The sequence below is a fragment of the Paramormyrops kingsleyae genome, chromosome 2 (assembly GCF_048594095.1).
Source record: "Paramormyrops kingsleyae isolate MSU_618 chromosome 2, PKINGS_0.4, whole genome shotgun sequence".
Classification (NCBI taxonomy): Eukaryota; Metazoa; Chordata; class Actinopteri; order Osteoglossiformes; family Mormyridae; genus Paramormyrops; species Paramormyrops kingsleyae.
The window spans coordinates 23,505,197-23,532,291 of NC_132798.1; the positions used below are offsets into that span (position 1 = coordinate 23,505,197).

Genomic DNA, 27,095 nt, shown 5'->3' on the forward strand with positions numbered 1-27,095 from the left:
CAAGTGCTGAGGTGCATAGTGTGCAAAAATCACAAGCCGAGCAGCTTCATGGAATGGGCTTCCATGGCCGAGCAGCTTCATGGAATGGGCTTACCTGGCCTGACATTACCAAGCAGAATGTCAAGCGTCAGATGGAGTGGTGTAAGGCACTGGACTTTAGAGCAGTGAAATGGATTCTGTTAAGTTCTGTAATAAATCACATTTCTCTGTCCGGTAGCCTGATGGATGAGTCTGGGTTTGGCAGATGGCAGGAGAATGTTACTTGTCTGACTGCATTGTGGCAGAGGGATAATGGTATGGGAGTGTTTTTCTGGGATTGGGTTAGGCCCCGTAGTTCCAGTAAAGGGAACTCTTAATGCTTCAACATACCAAGACATTTTGGACGATTCTATGCTTCCAACTTTGTGGGAACAGTTTGGGGAAGACCTTTTCCTGAAGAAGAACCAAATATGCATGAGTAGCCCACTTACCGCATGTTTCTTGGCAGTCCTGCTTGGTCTGGAAGTTGTTCCCGTTCCCCCTGCAGCCTGTGTAGATGAACCTTCCAGCATGACTATGCCATCGTGCGCAAAGCAAGCTCCATAAAGACATGGTTGGGTGAATTTGATGTGGAAGAACTTGACTGACTCGCACTGAGCCCTGACCTCAACCCATCAAACACCTTTGGGATGAAATAGAACGGAGATTTCCAGCCAACATTGGTGTTCAACATAAGTGCCTAACCTCACAAATGCTCTTCTGGATGAATAGGCAAAAATTCCCACAGACACACTCCATAAGCTTGCCAGAAGCCTTTCCAGAAGAGTGGCAGCTGTTATATTGGACCAATCCAATATTGATGTATTTAGAGTGGGTTGTCACAAAAGTTCCTGTAGGTATAATGACCAGGTGTCCCAATACTTTTGTCCATATTCTATATGCGAGTCCTCAAAGCAGGAGGAGGCAAAGGACAGAGTGCCATAGTGGCCAAACAGCTGATGCCCAAGTTGTAGGTGCATTGGTCACAAAAACCAGCAACATTAAGGGGGATACACTTCAAAAATCAGCAAATGCTGACCGTGTTGATGGAGTGGAGCAGTGGTCGCAAGCCGAAGATGCCAAACAAATAAAATTTGCGGAGCATAAAGCCAAATGCCATTCAATCCACACTGTGATTAGGGCAAGTTCAGACACAGATAGTGGCTTGGGAAAGCGATGAGAAGAGGAATTAAGGGAGCCTTTTACATTTACCAGCAGTATCTAAGGCAGTGTACTTTAGACTCATACTTTTCTAATAACAGAGGAGGAAAACAATGAATGATGTGATGAAGTTTTGACATTTCCCACCCCAGACTAAGCAGACTGTTATCTTAAAACATCCCTTCATCACATAATGTACTAATTTTGCTCCATTTATTCCGACTTGTACCCACTTGTTATTGTTTCTCCTCAGATTTTTACCCTACAGCACTTTCTGTGGTTAAATATATATCACTCTGCACTTCCTTTGACAACTAACCATTAAGTTTTTAGCCATTTTTCTAACAAACATTTCTCAAAACTGTAACCGCACAGGGGTCTATTTCTTCATTTTATAAAATCAGAAGGACATTGTCATTAGTTTTTGGGTTATTGACTTATTATTCTCACTCATGGTAGCTATGTAACTATAACCTGTCGATACAGGTGTCCACATAACTATAGTGGCCAGTCAATTACATTGAGGCACTAATAAATATATAATGATGTGAGAGAGACTGAGATTCCAGGACAAAATCATGAAGTTTACATGGGTTGAAAAGAAAAATGTATTGCGGCACTCCCCTTTTACTACACCATTGCAAAATACTGATTGTTTGCATTCTGTGATTTCTTTAACGTGACAGCAATCTCTTTATGGGAGACTACCCACAAATGAAATGAGAGCTGAGCAGATGAGCCCTAGGGTGTGAGGGCGTCCCTAAGTGGAGGTATAAGAGTTGACCTGTTCCGGTTTCCCTTATACTTTCAACATGGATCTTAAACTCGTCGGTCTGCTCCTGGTCCTGTGTGCCTCTATTGGCACCATCAAAGGTATGATTCCACTGCAGTCGTATGGGGAAGGACAACTACTGTAATATTTTTTTTTTGCATTAAGCAAATTGAATCATCAATCATTTCCTCAAGATTTTAATATTTTTAAATAAAAACATATAGATATGCAAATAAAAATTAGTTTCAAAATCTACAATATTTAAGGACTAAACTGGAAACTTAGACCTCCATTTTGGTCTATAATTACATCATATAGTAATGAGCAGGAATATGAAGCATAGAACTAAAACCAAAACTAAAACTACCTAAAGTATTTGCTGAGTACATTTATGATTTATTACATTAATGGTATGATCCCGTGTTCATTCATCATTAATGAATCATGATGGTTCATGTATTTTATGCAAGAACTGCATTAGTTCATGATCTGTTCTTGAGTAGTAACTGGGTAACTAAGTTATTTGTGCCACCTTGAGTAAAGTGTTACCAAAAAAACCTTTCAACAGATCATACAGATAGAGCACTTAGCTGTTAGATATACTGTAAAGATAATTTTCTTGTAGGGAATAATACAGTTTAAGGTGCAAAGAACTGCAACATATCGGACAGTGCAATGTACATATAAGAATGCATTACTCGGTAATGCGACAGCGTGTAACAGAACACAGAATAAATGCATATGGATGGTACATATAATGTATGAATGCAAACGCAGTGTTGACACTATGCTCAATGTTAATTGTCATTACTATTGTCTGTGGACATGGGGAGGTGGAGATGATGGAGGAGCACATTACTACAGTCGAATGGTAGCAGGCAGTAATAAAATTCCTGATAGTACGTAGTAGGGCACTGTGGTGAAGTAGTCCAATAGCTAAAAGTGCCCCAAGACAGAGTCACAGAAGGGGTGGGCAGGGTCGTTTATAATAGTCTGTCAACATGCAAATACTCATCTACAAACTTATTGCAGTTTTAAGATGTGCTGAGTACATGTAGTGTTCCTTCCAGGAAATCAGGAGTGGTTAGGAAGGTTTACAGGAAGCTGGGTTTAGCAGTGCTCAGTTCTTTAAAATGAAACCATTATCTGGCAGTTGCAGTTTTTGACTGGCATTGCCTAAGGTTGCGCAGTCAAATAATTGCCAGATGATATAAAAGAATGTATTATTGTGTCATTTTTATTTCTCAGTGATTTCTTCTGTCACAGCTACAAGTTCATGTGTCACATTAAAAACCATAAATTTTATTAAGTCAGGCATAAAATGTCAGTCTTGGGGCAAGTACATTCACCATTTACTGTGCTATATTTATTGTCATAAATGAGGAACAGAAATCAATACATACAAACAGATGCAAAGAAACTGAAAATATATGTGAAGAAGTGAATTGACAACTTTGAAATACATAAAGGATTTTCAAGTCTTTTGTAGAATTCCTTATCCATTGTTTAACTCCGCATCGGTGTCGTACCCCAGCTTCTCGTTAAGACAGTGATGTCATACCCCTGTACAGGTGCCTTCCCTACCTGCTGTTTGAATGTATCCCCAAAATTCTCCAAGGAGTTGCTGAACCAGGTGAAGAAATTTACCTACCAGAAACCCAGTGCATCCTGTGAAGTTGAAGCTGTTGTGTGAGTACTAATGACATACAAATACAACCATATAATGAAATAATTATATCACGCAGAACATAATACATAATGGACTCATTCAGTTGTAGAGATAGAGGTGGCAGAGTTATGACAAAGGATCACTTGATACTTGGCCTTCTGATTATCTGTCTATCAGAAGTCCTCCATTCCTTCTGATCTGCAAATCTCCCTTTGATCCCTTTTTTCTAGACTGCATTTGAAAAACAACAAAAAGATCTGCGCTGCACCAAGGGTGTTGTCCCGCCTGAAAAGGAACAACATATTGCAATCGATACGCAGAGCGTATGGATCCTGAAGTAAAGACTTTTGTCCAGATGGTGCCACGTGTGGGGAGAGAAGGGACACCATTGTTGTACCTGAGCACTTTTCATGGCTGTTGAGATATCTATGGGTTGTTTGGTGGTTCATGTGCTATTCTTTTTTTTTTCCATTCATCTGCATCAATTCCTTTTTGTTGAAATGAACAGCATTTTCATCTTGTTGCAGTAAAGTTTCAGGAAGGTCTTCTATCTAAAGATTTTTTGGTTGAAAATGAAAATGTTTAATGTATGTAGCATGTGGATACTCTCTGAATAAAAGCATATTAATCCTAACAAATAATGCAGATGTTGATGATATTTAGAAACATACCTTTTATGAATGATATTCAGAAACACACCTTCTATAATGTGTCCTGCTTAGGTATCAGTGTCTCACAGGGCATGTACTTGCATCTCCACCATTGCCCCCTGTGCTTTTCATTTAATAGTAGTTTTCTTTTATTTTCATGTCTTCTTTTGTATCTTCTTGTTTCAGTTTACAAAAATGTTCTCTTATGGTTTTAGTTTTGGTTAATAACTTTGCCGGAACACAGATAGGGAACTTCCCAGGAAATTACAGTTATGTTCAAAATAATAGCCGTGCATCTAAAAAAGTGAATAAAGCTGAAAATCCTTATAATAGTTTTTATTTCCATACACGCAAATGCTTTGGGAAGACTACAAATTCTACTCAAAATCGAAACAAGAAGAGAACTGTATCACATTTGTGTTACTCCTTTACAGAAAGTGAAGGAAAGGGAATATTAGGCTGTTCAAAAAAATAGCAGTGTCCACATTCTTCTTTAAAAACTCAAAGATTCATTGCATGAACTGAAAGATTTTGCTTTCCTTTGAATCATTGAACTAATATTTAATTGTATAACAACTGTTTCTGAGAAATGCTGCACATCTGTGTTGCATGGAGTCGACCAACTTCTGGCACCTGTGAACAGGTATTCCATCCCATGATGATTGGACTACATTTCTTGGTTTTGCCTCAGAAACAGCATTTTTGATGTCACCCCACAAGTTTTCTATTGGATCAAGGTCCGGGGATTGGGCTGGCCACTCCATAAAGTCAATCTTCTTGGTCTGGAACCAAGATGTTGCTCATGTGTTCGGGGTTGTTTTCTTGTTGAAACACCCATTTCAAAGGCATTTCCTCTTCAGCATAAGGCAACATGACCTCTTCAAGTATTTTGAGGTATTCAAACTGATCCATGATCCCCGGTATGCGATAAATAGGCCCGACACCGTAGTATGAGAAACATCTCCATAACATGATGCTTGCACCACCATGCTTCACTGTCTTCACAGTGTACTGTGGCTTGAATTCAGTGTTTGGTGGTCATTTGACAAACTGTCTGCAGCCACTAGACCCAAAAAGAACAATCTTGCCTCCATCAGTCCACAAAATGTTGCGGCGTTTCTCTTTAGGCCAGTCAATGTGTTCTTTGGCAAATTGAAACCTCTTCAGCTCATGTCTTTTTCAGCAATGGGACTTTGCGGGGGCTTTTTGCGGATAGCTTGGCTTCATATAGGCATCATCTGATTGTAACAGTACTCACAGGTAACTTTAGACCTTCTTTGATCTTCCTGGAGATGATCATTGGCTGAGTCTTTGCCATTTTGGCTATTCTTCGATCCATTCGAATGGTAGTTTTTTGTTTTCTTCCACGTCTTTTAGGTTTTGGTTGCCATTTTAAAGCATTTGTGATCATTTTAGCTGAGCAGCCTATCATTTTCTGCACTTCTTTATATGTTTTCCCAATCAACTTTTTAATCAAGGTACGCTGTTCTTCTGAACAATGTCAGGAATTACCCATTTTACTCAGAATTTCAGAGAGAAATTCTGAGTAAAATATGCATATGGATGGGCATATGCACTATAACCAGCATGTACAACATTTGCTGCCTTCCTTCCTTAAATAAGGCCCATAATTGGCACCTACTTTTTCACAGAATGAATGACCTCACTAATTGAACGTCACACTGCTATTATTTTGAACACAAGCCCCTTTCAAGTAATGATTCTGTTACACATAATCAGCAGCATGCATGTCATGACTGTTGGGTCTGTTGGTTTTCCATTACTCTACTACACCTACTAGTAAATTATTTGCCATGTAGAAATATAATTTCTACCAAAAACGGTGATTGATCAGGTTAGTCATGTCGGACTGCTATTATTTTGAACACAACTGTATATGCACAATTTCAGACTGTCATCCCAATTCAAAACTTTCGGACACCTAACAGGTGTAAAAATGCAATATAAGCAGTGAGTGTGGTGTACAGTATATAGGCCTACAGAGGGGGGTTAGAAGGCAGAAAACCACAATGTAACCCACCCAGGTCAGTATAATCTACTGAAGGGGACCACGGCCTTGTGTGGCTGATGAAATTTGGACTGCAGGGGAAAATATTATTATCAATATATTCCACAGTATATGAATACTGCTACATAGGAGTGAAATTATGGAAAAATAATTATTGCATGCAATTTAGATTATCAGTAAATTGAACTAGCCAGGCAATTATAATAGTTGCTACTGTGAACAGTTTTTTTTGGAGTGAATCCATTATGAATAACTACTGCTTCAATCAATCACAGAGATCTTAAAGTACAATATTTAAATGTCCATGTATATATAAATACTGCAGGTTTCTTTTTCTCAGTATGTCTGGCATGCACACACACACACAGTCAAAGACACAAGTTTTAATCACGTTATGGGGACATCTGGTTTCCACAATGTGATAAATGCAAACGCACACAAACAAGCATACCTATCAGCATATCAACAAATCTTTTGGATGGTGAAAGGAAACTTCCCAAAGCAAGCATGCATAGATGTGTGATGATACATGAAGACCACACAGATACAGGATCTGGGCCAGATTCAGAGCTACAGCCTTGGAGCAATGAAGTGGCTTTGCAGGTTCTACAGTCACCAAGTAAAGATACCTACAGTATGTAAACATATCAATGATGTAGATGCATTTAGACCAAATACATGAAGACCACATAGACTGAATGACCCATAAAGTACATTATCTTATGGCCTTAATTAGAGTCATTTTAAAACACTGATAGGGCATGTTTTGCTGTTGGGTGAAGGTAGGATGCTCAATTTCTACAAGCAAATGTGCACCCACATAAAAAGATGTATCTGTTACTAATTGCGTTTGTGGGACAAATGCTTCAAGACATTTTCACGCTTTTTAGAGAGCTTGAACCGGAACATTCCAAACAAATGTGTAAAACAATTCATTATATTCATTATATTTCATCCATCCATCTTCTGCCGCTTACCGGGGGTCGGGCCACGGGGGCAGCAGTCTAAGCAGGGATTCCCAGAGCACCCTCTCACCGGCCCCCTCCTCCAGCTCCACCGGGGTCAGGGTCAGTGCCCTTCCATCCCATCCTCTCAGTCTTTGTTCTAGCCCCTAGTGTGTTTTCCTTCTGCTGCATACCTCATCTGTTTTGTTTACTGGGTTTCTGTTTTCTAGTGTTTTAGTTTCGTCTATCCTATTTGTGTCCAGTTTATTTCTGTTCTGCTTGTGTTTACTCTCCAGGTCCCTCCTAGTGTTAGCCCTCAGGTGTGTGTCAAAATTCCTAGTGTTCCCAGTATGTAGTTTGTTAAAGTTCCGTAGTTTTCTGTTCTTGTTAATTGTTAGTTAGGTTTCTCCACCTGTGGCCGGTTTCCCTGTACTGTGCTCATTGGTTAATCGTCTTGATGATTCACACCTGCTTTTTGTTAGTCCTCATTGTATTTAAGTGCCTGCCTTTGTTCTGCACTTTAGTCTGCCATTGTGAATGTTACTCTGTGTCACTCTGCCTGGGTTCCTTTGTGGCAGCAATGCGCTTTAAATACCAAGGTATTTCATCAATCATCCATCCATCCATGTCTCCAACTACCAGCTGATTATGTTTTATTTGCCACCCAAGTAAACGATGAACAATACATGTCATTAACTTTTATAACAGTATATATAGGAGTACATGAGCCAAATGTTGGATAAGATAGATAAAAATGCAGTAAAAGAGAATCATGCAAAAATATTTAGGAATCTCCTACTTAATGCAGAATAAAAGCAAATTCACAAAACCTCACCTGACCACATATTTATGTTTGGGCCTAATATGCAAGACAACTGCTACCTCATAGAGGCTTGGGGCAATAGCACTGGGTTTCGTAGACAACGCTGCAGGGGCTTGTCTGATACACCTCCAGATCCTGAAGAAAATTGATGTGAATCAGGCTTTACAGAAAATAATTTGGCAATGGCTCCTGTGTAGCTGGCAGTGCCTAAGAAATAAATTTTAAAAGGAACATCATAAAAAAAATTCAGTACTTACCAATTCAGGAACATAATGTATACTTATGCTGACTGCTTCACAAGCAGGAGAATGTTTGTGGAAAAGTGTCAACATAAGACCACCATGTCCAGCTTTTTATAAAATGGACAAAGGAAAAGTACACACAAGTAAACACAGCACTATGAAAGAGGCATTTGCTTTATGATCACGAGTTCCCACAGTTTTAAGTGAGCTGGTGGCTTTTCCATTCTTTACCGTATAAATCACGATAGGAGAAAGGGCCTGCTCACCCGCCCAACGGCCCACCGGCCCACCAGCTCATCAGCCCACCGGCCCACCGGCCCACCAGCACACCATCCTGTACGTATACTTCCAGCAGACTGACCGCATGGGATTCCTTTTGAAAAATATCAAATACAAGTGGATGTTTCACTAGATTTTTTCGGTTGCACCAGAATTATATATTTGACATAATTCTGAGCTGAATGTAAACTAAAAGTAAAATAAAAATATATTAAAGCATGGAAATCCCCAGCTCCTCGAGGGGACAGCTGGCATCTTTGATGTAGTGCATAAGCTTAATCAATGCTGATAAAATCATTAAATCAATCTAATAAAAAGAAAGAAAAAAAAACAGACATTCAAGTCCTGCCCTGATCACTCGCTCCTTCCTTGTGCCACAGCCCCTCGCTAACCTCGTGTGGATTCCTGCTGTGTTTACCAGCTCTTTCCTTAGTTCAATGTATTTAAGTCCGCATTTAAGTTTGTTTCCCCAGTCCGGTCATTGTAATGTCATCTCGCGTTTGCTGCCTGTTCTGTGTTGTTACCCATCGATTAAACCCCGTATTCCCCGGTTCTCCGTCTCCCTGCTCCTGCTTCCCCGGTTCTAATGTGACATTCACTTGTAACTTTAATATGTTCCCAGGCATTTTGCTGTCATAAAAGGAAAATAATTTAGCATAAATTCACAGAAGTCCTTTCAGAATAAGGACTGCTGGCTTGGACAAGAGCCTGTGACACTGTTTCCCTGACTCTAACTCCAGCCTGTTCTGCCTACCGTCCTGTGAACTTGACCAGCATGAATGCTTAGGAGCTGGATTGAAGTCCATCAGTCAATCAGACTCATCACACCTCCCACCACGTGACCAGCGGCTCAAAAGGCTGTTCTACACTTTTCTGATTGCAAGAATTCCTTTTCAGTTAGAACTTCATAAGATTGGGACATTGTACCAGAAGATATGTGGTGCTCTTTATCACTCCTTCCACTCTCAATTAAATGAAAGCCTCTTGAGTAATCAAATTTGCATAATTAGAAAAGGGTCATGCATTCTGTCTTCTTTAACTGGTCGTCTTTTGTGCTTTTGTTTTCCAGTTTTATGGAATATGTTAAGGAGGTCTCACTTTGTTTTTGTTGTATAGTATGATTTTGTATTTTATGGTATTGATAATGTTTTTATATTTAGATATGCTCTTAAAAGAGAAATGCAGGGACTATAGATAAAACTAGCCTAAGTGGCATATTTACAGTAGTGATAATATGCATTATGTGTGACAGAGAGCTGACACAATGCATAACATATGCTAGACACTGTTTTCAGATATCAGATGCACTTTGCCTATGCTTTTTTTAGAACTATATGTGTGATGCATCTGCCAAGCCAACAAATTGTTTTATTGAAATCTAAGATTCATAGATAGTGATGTTACTGCAGTTCCTGGCCAGGAATCATGAAAGCATATGGTGCATTGCAATCAAAGAACTAACTTTCTGACTAATTATAAATTGTCATCTGGAATAACTCACGTAAAGGAAAATTTAACATAATTTAGTGCTGGACAAACTCAAATGCAACTTAAGACAGACTTCAGTCCCACTTCAAATAGTTGGAAGAACATCAACCGTATCCTAGGGCAGATCTGAACATTTCAATGCATGTGGTTAGTTTGTGCCAAGCATTTATGAAGAAGCAAACAAAATCATGTCAAAACTAGCCTTAAAGAGTACAGTTCAGTGGTTGATTTATTTCCAAATGGTGACTCTTGGGTTGTGTAACTGCACAATAAGAGACTAGTAAAACCTAAGTATTTCAAGGAATGGTAAGATTCACTAATCTGCGTCGATGTACCAGCACGGAAGTTCAAAATGCAATTGCCCCGTTTAAAAAGGGTGCACCGGATACAATTTGGGATGGACCCGGGATTCATCATTTCTAACATCTTTGCATTGATAAAATTCAATTTATTAATGTATGGTTATTAGTAGAGGCCCCTATGCCTTTATTATTTAGAAATGTGACCAATACGTTTTGACCAATAATTTTATGTATAGATTGATTCTCCTCTGTAAACTGTTTCTGTATCTGTACGATATTGGATTGCATAGCATCATATTGCATCACGTTGAATTGGATTGTGTTAAATCAAATCATGTTGAATTGGATTGTGTTAAATCAAATCATGTTGAATTGGATTGTGCTAAATCAAATCATGTTGAATTGGATTGTGTTAAATCAAATCATGTTGAATAGCACTGCATCGCAATAGGGGCTCATCGTAGCGCATCACTTTAGTAGGTTCTTCATATGTATATTTAATGTTTCAGATCATTGGTAATGTATCGAGACGTGTGTCACATTGGCCTCAGTCATGTGGATGCATGTCCCTTATTCCTAGTAACATTTCTCTTTTGAAGCTAAAAGTAGCCAAATAGGTTTGATATTGAAGTTCCCCCTGACAGCAGCGGCATGTATGAATGTTTTTGCTTCATGAGTCTGATCCAGAAAAACTTCTGAGGACGGGTCTATGTCTCCTCATCCGAAAAACCCCACTGAGTGCCAGTGACACCAGAGAAGGGCTAATGCGTCTCCCCTTGAGAGGATTAGTGCGGTGCTGAAAGGTGAAGAATCGTCCTTCACAAATCTCTTGGCACCCGAGCCGTTATCTATTTGTTAAGCTTTGAGCTCTTTAATGCAAAAAGGCCCTGAAGGGGAAATAAAAGAAGCCGATGTAAATATGCGGAGGACACAGTTAGGGTGAGGATGGGGCAGGCGGGGGGAACAGGACAGGTGCTGAAGACTGTGAGGAACCTCAAGTGGGATGGGAAGCCATGTAGGCAAGGCTGTGACGGTTAGGCTTAATCAGCAGGGATTCACATGGAATCACCAAGACTACAGCTGTACGTCAGTTATTTTATCTTTTTTATTTAGCTTATGGATCATGTTTATTAATAGTGCCCGAAATGTATAAGCCACCTTTCTGAAAGTTTGATGAAAAAGTATGTTGTTTTGTTAATCATAAATCAAAGATTAAACTTATTAAAAAAAAAAAATACATGCAAGACAGTTAAAGATACATCTACATTTGTTTATGAAATTTTAGAAAATTTGATGCTATTCAGTATTATTTTACTTTCAAATCCAAAGTAAAACAATGGCACAGGACATGATTTGGTGATAAAATATTAAATCTATGACTTTAGGGCAAAATTTCTCAATAACAGTAGCGCAGCAGCTCCATTCCTACTCGATAAAAACAATATAAATAAATAAAAAAAAAACTGAAGTTTACTAAACAGAATGTTTGCACATCCGAATACTTATGGCAGGAACTGGCGTAAATTGCTTTACTTATGGCAAAAAATAAAACAGAAGCAGCTTTAAGAAAAATAAAATGCAGGTTTTAATTGTGCTGCTAATGTAGGATGTATTGTGACTGGAATCCGCAACCACAGGCCCTATTTGCCATTGGGCAACGGCCAAGTGCCCCTTCACCGCCAGGAAAGTGGTCTCTGCCTGGGATGGACTCGGTGTGGATCAATGTACGTCTCCTTCAGAGCCACGAGGAGCTTGAGAATCGGGGTGCATAAGGCAGTCAGAATGGGGACGCTGTAGTACTGCAGGTAGAAGAAAACATCCCGTACTGGTACCATCCCAAACACACTCAGGGTGCCTCGGGATAGCGGCGGCAGGCAGTGCTCCTTCCAGTAGGTGGCGACGTTACGGTACATTTTCAGATTCAAGTCCATAGTTGCAAGATGAGCCTTTGAGGGGGAATTTTTTTTACAATTTATTACAGTTGAAAACATTGTTCACTTCACTGTATGACTCGTGTTTCCTGAGATCATGTAAATCTGATAATTAGTAACAAGATAAACTGTGGCTCAATGAAAAAATTAGGATAATGTATTCTGTGTGTTTAGCCAAAACCGCAATATATTTCCATACAATTTCTGTAAAATTATATGTTGATGTCTTTCCAGTATTGATATCCACAGCATATTCTCTGCAATGGTAAGTGAACATTAAACAATATATATGAAGTAAAGGAATGAATAGTCTTAAATTAATACAATGTATAAATATGTACAGTTGCCCCTCCAGATTTGTGAATTTGACATTCCCGGTTTTGGGAATGGGGCTGCTTGATTATGGCAAAAAATCATAATCACAATTCTTTTTGCCAATACTGAGATCATGATTATTTAACATGAAATGTGCATTTATTAAACTTTAAAACCTTGTCATTTTAACACTGGATTTCTATAAACTCTAAATATAATTCAACTGAGAAACAGAGAAAAAGGGGCTGGAATGGGACACGGCGGATTCATAACACAAAACGAAATGGGAACATCACTGCAAAACGAAAAGTGGCACAATGATAGTTTTATCGCAATTATTTTGTTTTTGTTGGAAGCCAAAATCAAAACTGAGATTAAAATCCAATTAATTAAACAAATGAAAGGGAATATTTTTGGCCAACGTGTATGCCAACGTGTATGCCAACAACGTGTATGCCAACGTGTATGCCAACGACGTGTATGCCAACGTGTATGCCAACGACGTGTATGCCAACGTGTATGCCAACGTGTATGCCAACGTGTATGCCAACGACGTGTATGCCAACGACGTGTATGCCAACGACGTGTATGCCAACGTGTATGCCAACAACGTGTATGCCAATGTGTATGCCAACGTGTATGCCAACAACGTGTATGCCAACGACGTGTATGCCAACGACGTGTATGCCAACGACGTGTATGCCAACAACGTGTATGCCAACGTGTATGCCAACGTGTATGCCAACGTGTATGCCAAAAATATATAAATAATACTGAAAATAATTTGTATCACATAAAGTCACATATAAATGTTTGTGTTTTTAATACTCATTAGTGTACATGCATACTATGTCTTTAATACTAAAGGATATTTTTTGGGGAAAAAAAGAACTTGTAGTGTCTATGATCTTGGCATGGGTACAGCGCACACCTGTATCTCGGTGGTGTCTATGATCTTGGCATGGGTACAGCGCACACCTGTATCTCGGTGGTGTCTATGATCTTGGCATGGGTACAGCGCACACCTGTATCTCGGTGGTGTCTATGATCTTGGCATGGGAGTAAAATGCCCCACAGGCTTTCGGGACTAGAGATAATTGTACGCTGCAAGGTTACAAACCACAATGTCCTGCATGCTGTACCAGAAAGCCTCACCCGCTCATCCAGAAGCCTCCAGACTGTCTCCTCTATGGACTGCTCCAGCCGCTGATATGACACTAGCAGGTGAAACATCAGCAAAGTCCAGGACGCCGTGGCAACAAGCAGCAGCACCCTAGTGGGTCAGTTACACAAGATCCTAGCTTTGACTTTCAATGTGATATTACATTAACACAGGGGCTCATCCTGAGACCCTGCTTACATTCACCCACATCACAGACTGCTGGGCCAGTTTGCTCACACTCATGCGAAAAGGCATGAAACATATTCAAAGAATTACTAATTTGGGGAAAACTTCAAAGTTCCATTACAGTAATAAAAGAATGAGTTTATATGGTCACCAGAGGTAAAGGGGCTGAATTGTGTACCATGACACCATATCAAACACTTCAGATATGTTCCCTTAGAAGAGAATAAGAAATACGCACCATACTTTCATCCTTCTGGGGGTGAGTTTGCTTTTCTGGATGACATTATCTATCAGGTAGTAGAGCAGAGTGGCAATGGCACTGGCATAGAGCACCAGGTATATGAGGTAGGTTGTGTGGGCTTTCATGAGGTGGGTTTCAAACTGCTTCTTAATCTCGTCCTAATTCACACAAAAAGAGGGATCTCCCATCAAATTCCTCTAGGCAGCCATGGGATGTTCCATTATGAGTCATGAAGGAACAGACATTAGCAAAATTAACCAGAAAAACACCACATATGTAACACCTGGAAAGGTAGGTGGTTGTTCCAGGAGCCACATTCAGCCAGGGGAATTTCATAAAAATCTGTCCATTATCTGGAAACTAATTTTATACTTGTCATGCAAACAAGACTTTTTGAACTACGATAAGTGACAGAGGGGAAAAATGGGAGGTTGAGGCCCATGGAGTCGGGGAAACCTTACTAGCAGCTGTAGGAAGTGAGAGTGCCAGATGAGCAAGCTGTGGTCCAGGGCGGCCTGGGAGGCCCGTAAGATGGGGTGGACGGCGGAAAAACCATCCACCGCCGCCGTGTAGCGACGCATGCTGTGCAGCAGGGAACCTGAAATGCCGGCACAGCCACCATTCAGTCAGCCTGCAGGCATTAACACCCAGAGCTAACACACAAGTTACGTGCCCATGTGACGTGTCTCACATTACATTAAGCTACCATTATAAGTGCTATGGAATGCAAATGATAATATACTGTTTCCCAACACTCCCTTGTACATAAAGCAATTGGCCGGTGCAGAAAATCCTTAGATTGCATCTTCTGCTGCCCACTCATCAGTCAGCCTCGGGTGCTTTAATTCCCATAAACATTCTTTGAAACAAAACGCTCTATTGTTTCTCGCATGGTCCACTCTCGCTCGGGGAGTTGCAAACCGCTGCTGGGAAGAGATCCGTGAATTAATTTCCAGCGTATTTTAATAAAAATAAAAATCCAAAAATGTGAATAAAAAAACACACACTGTTGAAATCTACCAATGGGAGGCTCCTCCCACTCAACCCCCTGACCATCCAAAATCTAACGAGGGGAACACCCCCACCCTGATTGGAGAAATTTACCCAGGGGGACATCCTGGCCCCCAGTAGTGGATAAGTGAGTAGAAGACGGATGGATGGATATACAGGGGTTGGGACAATGAGTAGGGGCTGGTGTAGGGGCTCCTTTTGTGGCCAATACAGCATCAGTTCTTCTTGGGAATGATGGATCCAAGTCCTGCACAGCAGCCAGAGGGATTTTAAGCCATTTCTCTTGCAGAACAGTGGCCAGGTCACTATGTGATGCTGGTGGAGGAAAATGTTTCCTGACTCACTCCTCCAAAACACCCCAAAGTGGCTCAATAATACTGTATTTAGACTGTGCAGGTCATGGGAGATGTTCAACCTTCATGTTCATCAAACCACTGTATCTCCAGTCTTGCTGTGTGTATTGGTGCATCATCAACCTGATACATGGTACCACCTTCAGTGTTTGAACCATTAGGTGAACATGGTCCTCCAGAATGGTTCAGTCGTCCTTGGCAGTGACACACCCACCTAGAACTAGTAGTGGCCCTAGGGAATGCCATGATATTACAGCCCAAACCATCACTGATCCATTATTGTGGTGCATTCTGGGTATGCAACAGTCAGGCTGGTAAGCCTCTTTGGGGCTTCTCTACACCGTGACTCTCTCGGATGTGGGAAGGACAGCGAAGGTGGACTCATCAGAGATCAATACATGTTTCAAATTGTCCACAGCTCAAGATGTGGCTGCTGACACCACTGAAACCGACGTTTGGCAGTGGCACGAGTGACCAAATGTTTGGCTATTGCAGAACAGACCATGAATACTGACCTTGTGGAGCTCCAGATGAACAGTTTGATAGAAACAGGAGAGTTGAGGTGCGCATTTAATTCTGCAGTGAGTTGGGCAGCTGTGGTTTTATGTTTTCTGGATACAGTCCGGATTAATACCCGGACATCCCCTTCAGACAGTTTCCGCTAGCGTCCACAATTACTCCTGCAGGACGTGGTCCATCCTTCGTGGTCGAATGCCGACATTACCCTGGATACCGTGGTTCTCAATTCACCACAAAGACTTGCTGTCCTGGTCACAGATGCATCAGCGAGACGCTCACCAACAATCTGTCCCCTTTTAAACACTGATATGTCTCCCATTATGTTGTGAGGATTGAAATATTTTATGTAGAGCTGTGCTATTGCTCTGCTAATTCAACCTTCACACACTGTTCTTACTGATGGAAAGTGCATCAGTGAAGATTGGGCTCTAAGCCACGCATATAAAGGCGTTAAACATCAAACACTATTTTGGCCAGTGTTTCAGTTTCATTGTCCAACCCCTGTACATACAACAAATGCACTTACAATTCTAGAATGCTATTTAATAATAAAAAACAGCACTTACCGTGCAGGTATTTGAAGAGGTGGCATGTGGCGAAGGTCACGACAACACACAACAAACCCAAAACAACACCCTCCTCTGCAGAGAGACGCATGCTGTCCATCTCAGGCCACAGACTGACCTGAAAGAGCACAGACCAGAAGAATCTGAAGGTAGCGCTGTTTGCATTGAAAACATCAGGCTGTGAAGTACAGGAATGCCTACATCAATGGATACAAGATTATATAACATTAACATGTGTGTCCCCCAAACTACCATGGTCACCTACAGGAAGTGACTAACACGTACAAGTAATAAGCCCTTTAGGGTATAAAGAAGCCGTTTACCCCTCCTCCTACAGCAAGTCTGTCCACACTCTCTTTGGCTCTTTGATGCTTTTCCTGTAGTAGCTTTTGCTTCTCTTGGAGACTGGGACCTGGAGCAAACACATACAAATACAATACAATGTCAGCACCGACCTCAAGATTGCTGGGCTGATCTGAAACCTGGTATTTACTGTGCAGATCGGTGTTTACTAAGAACTTGACTGGGATTACATAACATAGCACAACACATATATTGGGAGATTTTTAGAGCAAAAAAAATAAACAAATAAACATACCTGGTGTCATTCTCAACGTGGCAAGATTAGGACTTACAGCCTTATCAGATGATCTGTTACACGTTTCTAAATTCGATCTGAAACAAGCAAAAAGAAATATAGGGGGAAAACAATAAGGAGGAACTTCAGGACAAATTTAAGCCTCTTATCTTTCCCTCCCTGAAGTACGAACTTATTAATGAGCTACGGTGACCATATTTTGCTTTGCAAACACCGGCCACAGGGCGCAAAAAGAAACGTCCAAGCGTCAGATATGCACTCAGGAACTATTCCGATAGTAAAAAGTAGATAGTGCGAAACAAAGCGAAATCCCAGACATTTCAGGCATTTTTATGACCCAAAAAAAGGAGGACAAGTCCAGAGTAGACAGGACATATGGGCACTCTAAATGAGCTCTATTCATAAAGGTGATTGTCTTACATTAAGTTAGCCTGGGTCTTGGAAATCATTGGCGTTATAGATCGGGTACGTGTCTTCGCAATAACGTGACTTTCTACAGTTTGCTCATTTTCCTTAGATGCCAGTTTACTAAGCGTCCGTCGCGATATTCTGTCTTTTGAACACCCGGATATCCTTCGAGGCGTGCTGTACAAATCCATGGAATTGAACGGCTTCAGAGGAGAAGTCATCTTCTTATCCTCTCTTGGTCTGTCACTACCAATGTATTACGCACGTACAGTCCTATGATCGCCTGCTAATGAACTCTGGTGACAATTCGTGCTTATAAAAATGCGGTGGGTTCTGTGCTCGAGAAAGATCCCAATTTCCAAATAGGAAGCAATCCAACTTTTAAACTGTAGACTTTATGCGGCAGCAAAACAAAATATATTATCAAATTATTATCCGGTATAAAAAAAGTATCGAAAGATCTATTATAAATCCACCCCAACCGCTGAATGAAAGACGCAGATGCTCCTGATTTTGCTGAACAATTGTTGCATAAAAATCCGTGTTACTTTTAAATTTGCCTCGCTCAGGCCGGATTAATCGGTGGCCTCCAATCGCCGCTCTATTAGGCGTTTCCCGCAGCAAGGACTGGACCATAAATGCCTTCAACATTCGATTGCTTATGTCTACTCACCACAGCCTAGCTTCTTCGCGGCCACGAGGTGGTATTGTTTCCCAGGTTTTAAAAAAGATCCTGATGCAGTTTTTTATGCGCTACCATTTTTTAAAAAAAACAAAATGTATAAATACATTTGGCTTAACATGATGGATAAGCAATGCCCACGGTCTGCATTGATACGTAATTCCAATGACCAAGACTGATTTTATATGTACACCAAGCCCTTAATGTGAATTTTTATTTTTTTTAAAAAGTTTACAAGAAATTTACAAAAATGGATAAATGCAATATCACATACCATACTGAAAGTAAATAAGTTTGTGTATATTTACAAATGAACAGTTTTATTACAGTTATATGATTTGTACATATAAACAACTTGTACTGTAGCTGTATTAATACAATTGGATGTCCTCCAGTTCAAGTGCAATGTCCTTGAGTTTTGGATCGTCTCTCCAGTTCACTTTACTGGCCAGTATAGTTCCCTGCAAGAGAGAGCACTGTGTTACACACTTCACAATCAATAACACCCAAGTGCAACTTTCTCTATGAGGATCAAAAATATGGATAGCTACATCAACAACAAAAAACCCTTCCGTCGATTAATGAAAACACTGAACGATTTTCTCAATTTTCATTAAACTGTCATTGTATCCAGGGAGTTCCCCTGCCTTATGCCCTCTACTGCCTGGACTCTTCCTGGTCCATGGTCAGTATATTGTAACAAGGGAGTATTTGTGGACAACTGGTTAACTTCCAAAACAAAGTTATATATTTTCTATTTTTTACAACTCCTCATGCTTGTGTGTTCTATTTGCATCTGAAAAAAATGGAAATTGTAACACTTACGAAACTGTCATATCGATCCACTGCCGTTTCCCCGGTCTGTTAAATTTAGACCAGATGGGCACCCCAAGTGTACAGGATACCCAGGATCAAGGTATAAATGGATGGAATTTCAATTAAAAATGTCATATTGACCGTTTATACAAAACCTATAAAGATTAAATTGGTCTAAGTCAATGAGTCATAGTACCAGGCAAAGTATCACTGGCAGTTTGCCAGTCTCAACTGCCAACATCACCAACAGAGTGAAAATGCTGATGGACAGTAAAGCCATATAGAGCAGTGTTTTTAAACCCAGGACAGCTGAGAAATATGGATATGCTCCCTCCCATAGTGAATTTGGTGGGGGCAAAGAAGTGGACCATCTGGAGGTCCCCAATGACCAGGGGCCTGTACTACGAAGCGGGGTTACTGGCTTATCGGCGAAACTTGTCGGATTTAAGGTAGTCTGGGCAAAATGTAAGTGAACGAATATGAAGTCCATTTAAACTGTGGTACCTTAAATCTGACAAGTTACCCAAATCAGCCAGTAACCCCGCTTCGTAGTACAGGCCTCAGGTTGACAAACAGTGGTATGGAGATACAGTGGTACCTCAGAACTCAAACTTAATCCGTTCAGAACTCCGGATCGAATCCTAAAAAATTTGAGTTCTGATCGAATTTTCCCCATAAGAAATAATGGAAAACCAATTAATTGGTTCCCGGTCCCAAAAAATTACACTGAAATATGTTTTTTTTAGCATTTAAACACAAAATGAACCCGATAAAACAAGAAGGGCATATACTGTACCAAACACATCTAAGCACATTAATCAAAACAGTAATTTTTAAAGTAAGAAAATAAATGTATCCAAACAATGTGTCCTGCCCCGATTGTCCGCTCCTTCCGGGTGCCACGCCCCCTCGTTAACCCCTTGTGGAATCCCCGTGTGATCAGCTGTTTCTGGTTGTTGTCATTAGTCCTCTGTATTTAGTCCGCGTTTCAGTTTGTTTCCCCAGTTCGCTCATTGTATTGTCCGTCTGCGTTTTTGCCTGCCTTACCTGTAATTAAACCCCGTATTCCCTGATACCCTGACGTCTGCGCCATTGTCTCCGTTCCGTCCCCACTCCGCACGAAAATATTATTATAATTAAATGTATTAATGGTTTATTATTAATATTAAAATAATTAATAAGAAATCTTTATTTTTGAATGTATTTTATTATATAATAATAATTACTGTTACTGTCTATCATTGTCTAAATGTATTTTTACTGTCTAATATGTATTCAGCTAGTGTAAACATGCACGATGCTATCACAGCGAATGCGAGGCTGACAGTGAAGCGTTACCCTTTGTTTCCACTGAGAGATGTGCCGGGTGACTCATTTACCCGCTTACAAGTTATCTTAGGTCGGCGTTCACGGTTTGACTTCTGAGATTCAGATCGAGTTCTAGGTAATTTTTTTTTAACTGGTTGGTTCGACTTTTAAGAAAATCGAGTTTTAATGAGTTCGAGAACTGAGGTACCACTGTATTACCTGGAGGACATTCTGTGTCATTGTCGCCATCTTCTGGTACTTCTGCAGGTACTCCTGGCCTTTCTCTAAAGCTTTCTTGTACTTCCCTTCCTCTGGATGCTCTCTCATTCTTTTCAGCTCCTCCATCTCCTTCATTTTTTCGTGAATGAGTCGTTTTAGATCTAGCATGAGTGTAAAAGAAAACAACGCCATGCAGAACAGATTTACTTTTTACCTGTTACATATGTACTGGAGGTAAGTTATACCACCACCATCCCTGTCAATCTGCCTCAAGAATAACCATGATCGTGTTATGATCTGGGTTCTACCTCATTTGTTTTACAAAAATAAGGCTTAATACGAAATGCTATGAAAATACCACATGGGCAGTCTGCTAGTGCTGCATTAGTGCTGTGTGTGTTTGTTTTCTGTGAATAATGACTATGTAAAAGTTTAATAAATATAATTTTAATAACTGTACCGAGTCTCTTTTTCTGCAATTGAAAAACTTGATCCTGGATCTCAGATGATTCCTTTAAAAAAAAAAAAAAAAAAAACAATCAAACAAACAAGAAACCGCCACAGAAAAAAGGATATACTGTATATATAAATCCAAATATACATAATCCAAAAACCCCACCTGCTGAACTTCCAGTATTTTGGAGGACAGCTCTAGACTGTGTTTGGCTGATGCTTTTAACACCCTGCACATGGATACAAAATCTGTGTTTGTTCCACTAAATCACAACAAATTTATATGGTTCCCAACCAATCCTACAATGTCCAGTGAGGTATTTAACTTACTCTGACTCGGTGTCATTCTTTTTGAGTCTCTCTGAGATGCCCCACCAGATCTGCATTCTGGGAAACATTGGATGTGACAAATTCAAAATATGCCTTGAATCTACAAATATAACCCACTTCAAAAAATTACCGTCATATAATTATTACATTTTCAGTGACAGAATACAAATTGTGGTCCCAGGAGTGGGCAGTTCATTATCCATTATGAAAATGATTCCCTGTAACTGAGTACTGGACCATATCACCCAGTTCCAATCCAAGTGTCAATGTGCTGTAGGAACCACAAAGTTCTTATGCTCATTACTTTCATCAAGCCTTCCATTTGTACAGTATATTTCCAAGAAGGTGCTTTATATATAGAATGAAACCCAGCATATGGATGAGTATGTCCAGGTTATATTTAAATACATCTTGGACAGATTTGAAAATTAACAGCTCATATAAATGGGAAATTTGCATGAGTTTAACATTAAGATGAATTTGTTTAAAATAAATTTTATTCTTCTACTTTGAACAGCACAGTGCAGCGCTCACATTTGTGATTCCATCAAAAACAGGAATAAGTAAATTCATGTTCTTTATACATAGTAGTCCACTTTGTCACACTTGTCTGGAAACACAGAAGTATTTCCATACTTCCTTTTTTTCCAAACTTGGAAAACACGACAATCAAATTCCATGCCTTTTCCATATTGCGTAGGAACCCTGGAAAACCCACATAAACACTGGGAGAATTTGCAAACTCGTGACACACACAGCTAGTGGCAGGAATGACATAACCCATAACCCTGGAGGTGCGAGACCAGCATTCTAACTGCTCAGCTACCATATTAATCACTTAATTATACATTTTTCATAATTCTTATTTGCCACTGAATCAATACATAGCTGACACCCTAATGTAACTTTACTGCTGTTCACTGCAGCACAATTTATAATAATCTTTGGTGTGTCAATCATTTTGATATCTTTTGATTCATAAAATTATAGTTTGAGAAAATATTTTGCATCTGACTGTAGATCATCAGGGAGACTAGAAGTTTTCTGAATAATTAAACAATTAAAGCCAACGGAACCCTGAATAGAACAAGAAACCTATGAGGAATAAACAGTAAGGGACCAGTAAAGGACCAGTAAAGGACCAGTAAAGGACCAGTAAGGGACCAGTAAGGGACCAGTAAGGGACCACCCTGCATAGCGGAGAAATCACAGTCAGTGAGATACTTGCCTCTGCAGAGCCAAGGTTTTGTTGCAGTGGTTAATTCTTGCTTCCTCTATCTCACTTTCACATTCAGACCTATCAAACATACAACAATTATGATCAAACACTGATTTAAGTACTAGATAATAGGTTGATTCTTTTAGCACAAGGGCCATTACTTTTAAGTAATACTTACATATCTCTGCTAGATTCCTGCTCTCCACATGATTTTTTTAGTTTTTCTGTGGGAAGGTTCATGGAACATTTAGGATGCTTTAAGGTAAATATACCATATAGACCATAACAGGACAGGACAGTGACATATAGACCATAACGGGACAGGACAGTGACATATAGACCATAACAGGACAGGGGTGGCTTTCCCAAAAGCTTCATAATACTAAGCAGTTTGTTATCTAGTACTTAATACTGATGGTTAATTAGCATGCGGTTCCCGAAACCCTTCGTAACTAAAGTAGTTCGTTATCTTATTCGTAGATTTACAAGTGCTCCGACCCACTCGTTATTTTCTATGGCGTTCTTTACTTGAACTTTTGCCTGCTGTCCTGTCACAGAGACACAGAGATCAGCCAAAATAGATGACAAAACACACTGACAGTGATTTGGGACAACGTAATAATTCTGAAGATACAATAAAAGGTCAATATTGCAATATAAAACTATGAAGTTAATTATAAATAAGCACAAATGGGGCTCATTGTAACACCTGCATGCCCTTGGAGTACATTACAGGGCTGTGCACCATTCAGAACTGACTTGAGAATGACCTTGAAAATCAAATTAAATTCATAAATTGGTTGAAAACACGGTGCAGAATCCCAATTCCACTTTGAATATAAAGAAGTAGAATTAAAATGGAATTGATTTTGCACAAATTCATATACATAGTGTCAGTGCAGCTTTAACTATACAGCTTAATATTTCAATATGAATTACCCAGCATGTTACCATAAAGATCCCACCCCTACACTTACAGCATTTAGCAGACGCTCTTATAGAGAGCGACTTCCACTTTTCTAAATTAAGGGACAGTCCACCTGGAGCAAGTTAGGGTTTAGGGTTTTACTCAGGGACCCAGTGATGCTAGCGCCAGAGAAGGGACTCGAATATTTACGGCAGCAAAAAGTCCTACTAAAAGTTCGTTCGTTAATTCTGGAATAATGAAGGGTTTGAGAAACGCACGTAAACATCACCCAGTCACTCCTTCTTTATCTTGTTCGTTATTCGCCAAGTGACATTTCTGCTTTCAGCTCAGCTCCTTTATTACATACACCTACAATGAGGATTTACCTGCACTGATTTTGACTTGCATTTCAAAACATTGGTTCGCCATTTTCTCTTTTATCCTGTTGCATGAAAAATAAAACAAATTAATAATTCGGTTCAGTTCTGGCTGAAGGACGCCAAGTGATTATAACAATAAACAAGAGACCTTAGTATCTGTGCAGGTGAATTGTCCTTCCCATTTGGATCTTCCGGCGCCTGACAACCGCTTAATGCCACCGTTTCCAGCCTGGAAGCCACGTTCTCCAGCTCATCAAAGAGATCCATTCTGCGAAGAAGCCAAAGATTTACATTCACACGAGCACGTAATTCCCCGTCCATCCGTCAAGCGCCGGTCTTGATCCGGGTTGCGAAGGGGCCTGGGATGCCGGGCAGCACAAGGCCGTGGTTCGCAGAGGAAGGATAATGTAAGTCTCTCACAGTGCACATTCACACCCGCAATCAAAATCCCACAGGCTAAACTATTCAAAACACCAAAAACACGCTAGTTCAAGCAGACTGATTATCTATGTGTGTACTGTACTAATGACCGAAATATAGCTTGCCTAAATATTAAGAACAAGCGAACTAATTTAGGACTGCTGTTATTGTTCATACTTTCTAATATTTCTCACCTTGCCGTACTATTATCGTCCGTCTTCGTCTTCAAAAAAATTAGCTGTAACCATATGTTTTGTCAACTATGTGCCTCTTCGTGACTTCGCAAGCCCGCCTATCCTTCAAAGGTGGCGCATGTTAAACCGGATTGGACAGCAAGACATGACGCGTCATGCGCTATGGGTTAAAATTATACGACCATTGGTTGAAATGTGCATCAATAAGATTTCCGGCGAGAGTCGATTTGTGATTGGCTGTTCTTGCAAACTGAATATAGCGCCAGGAAATTGTAGGTTATCACATGATGGACCAATGACAACAAGGGTAAGAATCAGTCGGGATTCCGGCAGATGGGATATGAAAGGCCGCAGTCAGGTGGATGTGTGAGAACGACACAAATAGTATTTCGTACGTACATTATCAGGAAACAACTGACAACCGATGTTAGTGGTACAGGTAAGAAAAATTATATAGTGCTAGTGTTTTTATGCATGACAAGCTATTGCATGCTTTCAGATTACTTCTGTTATTGTAATGTTGAGTAACTGACTCCCCATAGCTCCTTATGTGCGTTTTTAGTATGCACTCTTTCCTTATTGCAGATATCGACATCTGATGACTAGAGAATTTCTTTTCTTATTGTTACTACAATAAGAGAGACCACGATCAAAACGGGACTGTGTACATGGCTAGTTTTATTTATTTTCTCTACAGATTCTTATTGTATTGATGACATCCAGGCCCTTTAAGATAAAGCACATACCAACAGCGCCCTCTGATGTCCTTTATAGAAATCGCGCTTTTTGTATCGATTTAACCCGGACGTAGAAGACAGAGGCCGCCATGGGGAGCAAAATCAGTGGCAAAATGGCAGCTGCTAGTAGGGTCGTGCAGGTAAATAATGCACGCAGATTAGCCGTGTGATATGTGTTTTGTGGAATTTCATTATATGTGATGTGGGGCGCATAATGTACGCCTGAAAGCATTCCGAAATTTTGTACGTACTTGCAGAAATATCGCTTTGTTTACTGTCAGGTTTTGATGTCCTTGTAGGTCCTACTGGGTCTGTGAACATAAAGCTAAAGTATTGGGTGTGTCTTGTTTAAATATTAAACTAGATTTGCTCTTCATTTATAAAAGAAATTAATCGGATTGGTTTATTATTTGAATGAGGTTTTACTTTACATCTTGCGAACACTTTAAGTATTTTAAGCTAAATTTGTAGTGTAGTGTTTTTTGCTACTAATTTGCCAATCTAGTTATTTCGTTATTTAACCAAACGACATACTACTCTTCCACTTGGACTGCCCCACTGTTCATTATATTGATACAAATACTGTTAGTTGCATAGACACGTCATGACATGCGGCATTTATTACAAGTGCACGAGTGTCCTGAGCCTGTTTGAATGTCAAGCTAATCCAGTTCATTGAACTTTGGTCATGGGTTAATATTACTAGTTTCAAAATAATAAGATCATAGATTTTGACCCAAGGCTTTTCCCAAAAACAATTTTTATATTGTGCTCCATGAATGCTTATGAATTTTATTTAATGTTGACATGTACATTATATGTATTGAAACTGGATTGTTATGTTTTCTTATTTAAAGGTAGTAAAGCCTCATGCGCCATTAATCAAATTTCCAAATCGCCAGAATATCCCAAGGCCTACTGGTGAGTATTACTGTTGCATAACTTAAATGCTTATAAAAAAATAAACTAAACATTTAGATTTATTTCCATGATCAGTGTTAAGATGCCACAAACATGGGAAACACGATTAAGTGTTAAAGGACAAAATGCTTGAATATAATTTCAGAATTTTAATGACGAAACTTTCCATGTTTTCAGCACAGGAAGCACTGAAAATGGCTTTTGCCAGCTTTCCAGATACTTCCCCTTCGACACACAGTTCAGTGCCATCTGCGGCACTAGGATCAAGACCCCCGGGAGCTCCCAGCCAGGTGCCCGGGACACCAGACAGTGCCGCTACAGTCAGAGATTTACCCCAGAGGTATCGTAGGAAACCTCTGGCCCTAGATGAGATGGACTACATCCAGGTGAGGGCAGTCAGCACTGGAAGATATGTGCTGTGATATTATGGTCTACAAGCGGTTAGTTGCTGTCCACTCAAATGTTATGATGATGTACAGTGATCTGAGTGCATTCTGACTCCATCAAAATGCTTTTATAAACATTTTACTTTTCTTGTTTTACAGCGTGGTGGAGCAGAATGACTGTGTCAGTGATCATCAAATCCATTTTTTTTGGGTTTTTTTTCCCTTCCAGGCTAGTTCTCTTTAACGCTATATAACTTCTTGTCATATGTCTGTTGTTATGTGTGTATATATGAAGTGGAGGGGAAAAAATAAAGCAATATATAACTGGAATTTGTTTTACGACAATGCTTCACCTAGGTCCTGCACTTCACCTGAAGAAATTGAAATTACTGATCCTGTGAGAATCTACAGTGGGCTCCTTTCACAGCGCAAACAATGCGGACTTATGATTGTCTT

General features: G+C 40.0%; 4 protein-coding genes across 7 annotated transcripts; 2 read left to right on the forward strand and 2 right to left on the reverse strand.

The window, feature by feature from the left end:
* The first annotated feature begins 1,904 nt into the window (after nucleotides 1-1,904).
* On the forward strand, nucleotides 1,905-4,600 carry ccl27a (chemokine (C-C motif) ligand 27a). The gene is made up of 3 exons (XM_023802851.2): nucleotides 1,905-2,052; nucleotides 3,523-3,640; nucleotides 3,851-4,600. Exons 1-3 carry the CDS (start codon nucleotides 1,992-1,994, stop codon nucleotides 3,954-3,956), a joined length of 285 nt encoding a protein of 94 aa, XP_023658619.2. The 5' UTR covers nucleotides 1,905-1,991; the 3' UTR covers nucleotides 3,957-4,600.
* A 6,868-nt stretch (nucleotides 4,601-11,468) lies between these two features.
* Nucleotides 11,469-18,274, reverse strand: LOC111839279 (uncharacterized). The gene is made up of 8 exons (XM_023803034.2): nucleotides 17,680-18,274; nucleotides 17,260-17,336; nucleotides 16,985-17,073; nucleotides 16,662-16,779; nucleotides 14,674-14,810; nucleotides 14,210-14,370; nucleotides 13,779-13,896; nucleotides 11,469-12,323 (listed from the first exon to the last, which is right to left on the reverse strand). Exons 1-8 carry the CDS (start codon nucleotides 17,886-17,888, stop codon nucleotides 12,051-12,053), a joined length of 1,182 nt encoding a protein of 393 aa, XP_023658802.2. The 5' UTR covers nucleotides 17,889-18,274; the 3' UTR covers nucleotides 11,469-12,050.
* Nucleotides 18,275-18,545: 271 nt separating this feature from the next.
* cenph (centromere protein H) lies at nucleotides 18,546-24,737 on the reverse strand. The gene is made up of 10 exons (XM_023803107.2): nucleotides 24,596-24,737; nucleotides 24,130-24,249; nucleotides 23,988-24,043; nucleotides 22,873-22,918; nucleotides 22,704-22,772; nucleotides 21,476-21,532; nucleotides 21,312-21,375; nucleotides 21,153-21,204; nucleotides 20,693-20,853; nucleotides 18,546-18,810 (listed from the first exon to the last, which is right to left on the reverse strand). The coding sequence occupies exons 2-10, from the start codon at nucleotides 24,246-24,248 to the stop codon at nucleotides 18,721-18,723; spliced, it is 714 nt and encodes a 237-aa protein (XP_023658875.1). The 5' UTR covers nucleotide 24,249; nucleotides 24,596-24,737; the 3' UTR covers nucleotides 18,546-18,720.
* Nucleotides 24,738-24,894: 157 nt separating this feature from the next.
* Nucleotides 24,895-26,969, forward strand: kgd4 (alpha-ketoglutarate dehydrogenase subunit 4). Of its 4 annotated transcripts, XM_023803109.2 has the most exons (6): nucleotides 24,895-25,034; nucleotides 25,181-25,266; nucleotides 25,370-25,472; nucleotides 26,190-26,253; nucleotides 26,431-26,639; nucleotides 26,799-26,969. In XM_023803109.2, exons 3-6 carry the CDS (start codon nucleotides 25,422-25,424, stop codon nucleotides 26,814-26,816), a joined length of 342 nt encoding a protein of 113 aa, XP_023658877.1. In that variant the 5' UTR covers nucleotides 24,895-25,034; nucleotides 25,181-25,266; nucleotides 25,370-25,421; the 3' UTR covers nucleotides 26,817-26,969. The 4 variants fall into 4 exon arrangements, with proteins under 4 accessions (XP_023658877.1, XP_023658876.1, XP_023658878.1 ...); XM_023803108.2 differs by lacking the exon at nucleotides 25,181-25,266 and having other exon boundaries at nucleotides 24,896-25,034; nucleotides 25,293-25,472; XM_023803110.2 differs by lacking the exon at nucleotides 25,181-25,266 and having other exon boundaries at nucleotides 24,898-25,034.
* Nucleotides 26,970-27,095: the final 126 nt, after the last annotated feature.

Bases quoted from the DNA above. Each gene is read 5' to 3' on its own strand.
- ccl27a (XM_023802851.2), top strand. From the start codon at position 1,992: ATGGATCTTAAACTCGTCGGTCTGCTCCTGGTCCTGTGTGCCTCTATT. The intron at 2,053-3,522 runs GTATGATTCCAC...ACCCCTGTACAG, and splicing joins CTCTATTGGCACCATCAAAG to GTGCCTTCCCTACCTGCTGT. The intron at 3,641-3,850 runs GTGAGTACTAAT...CCTTTTTTCTAG, and splicing joins TGTGAAGTTGAAGCTGTTGT to ACTGCATTTGAAAAACAACA.
- LOC111839279 (XM_023803034.2), bottom strand. From the start codon at position 17,888: ATGACTTCTCCTCTGAAGCCGTTCAATTCCATGGATTTGTACAGCACG. The intron at 14,811-16,661 runs GTAAGTGCTGTT...CCGGCATTTCAG, and splicing joins CCTCTTCAAATACCTGCACG to GTTCCCTGCTGCACAGCATG. The intron at 13,897-14,209 runs GTGCGTATTTCT...CTGACCCACTAG, and splicing joins CCCAGAAGGATGAAAGTATG to GGTGCTGCTGCTTGTTGCCA.
- cenph (XM_023803107.2), bottom strand. From the start codon at position 24,248: ATGGATCTCTTTGATGAGCTGGAGAACGTGGCTTCCAGGCTGGAAACG. The intron at 24,044-24,129 runs GTCTCTTGTTTA...TTCATGCAACAG, and splicing joins TCACCTGCACAGATACTAAG to GATAAAAGAGAAAATGGCGA. The intron at 21,533-22,703 runs GCAAGTATCTCA...AATGTTTCCCAG, and splicing joins AAAACCTTGGCTCTGCAGAG to AATGCAGATCTGGTGGGGCA.
- kgd4 (XM_023803109.2), top strand. From the start codon at position 25,422: ATGGGGAGCAAAATCAGTGGCAAAATGGCAGCTGCTAGTAGGGTCGTG. The intron at 25,473-26,189 runs GTAAATAATGCA...TCTTATTTAAAG, and splicing joins CTGCTAGTAGGGTCGTGCAG to GTAGTAAAGCCTCATGCGCC. The intron at 26,254-26,430 runs GTGAGTATTACT...CCATGTTTTCAG, and splicing joins GAATATCCCAAGGCCTACTG to CACAGGAAGCACTGAAAATG.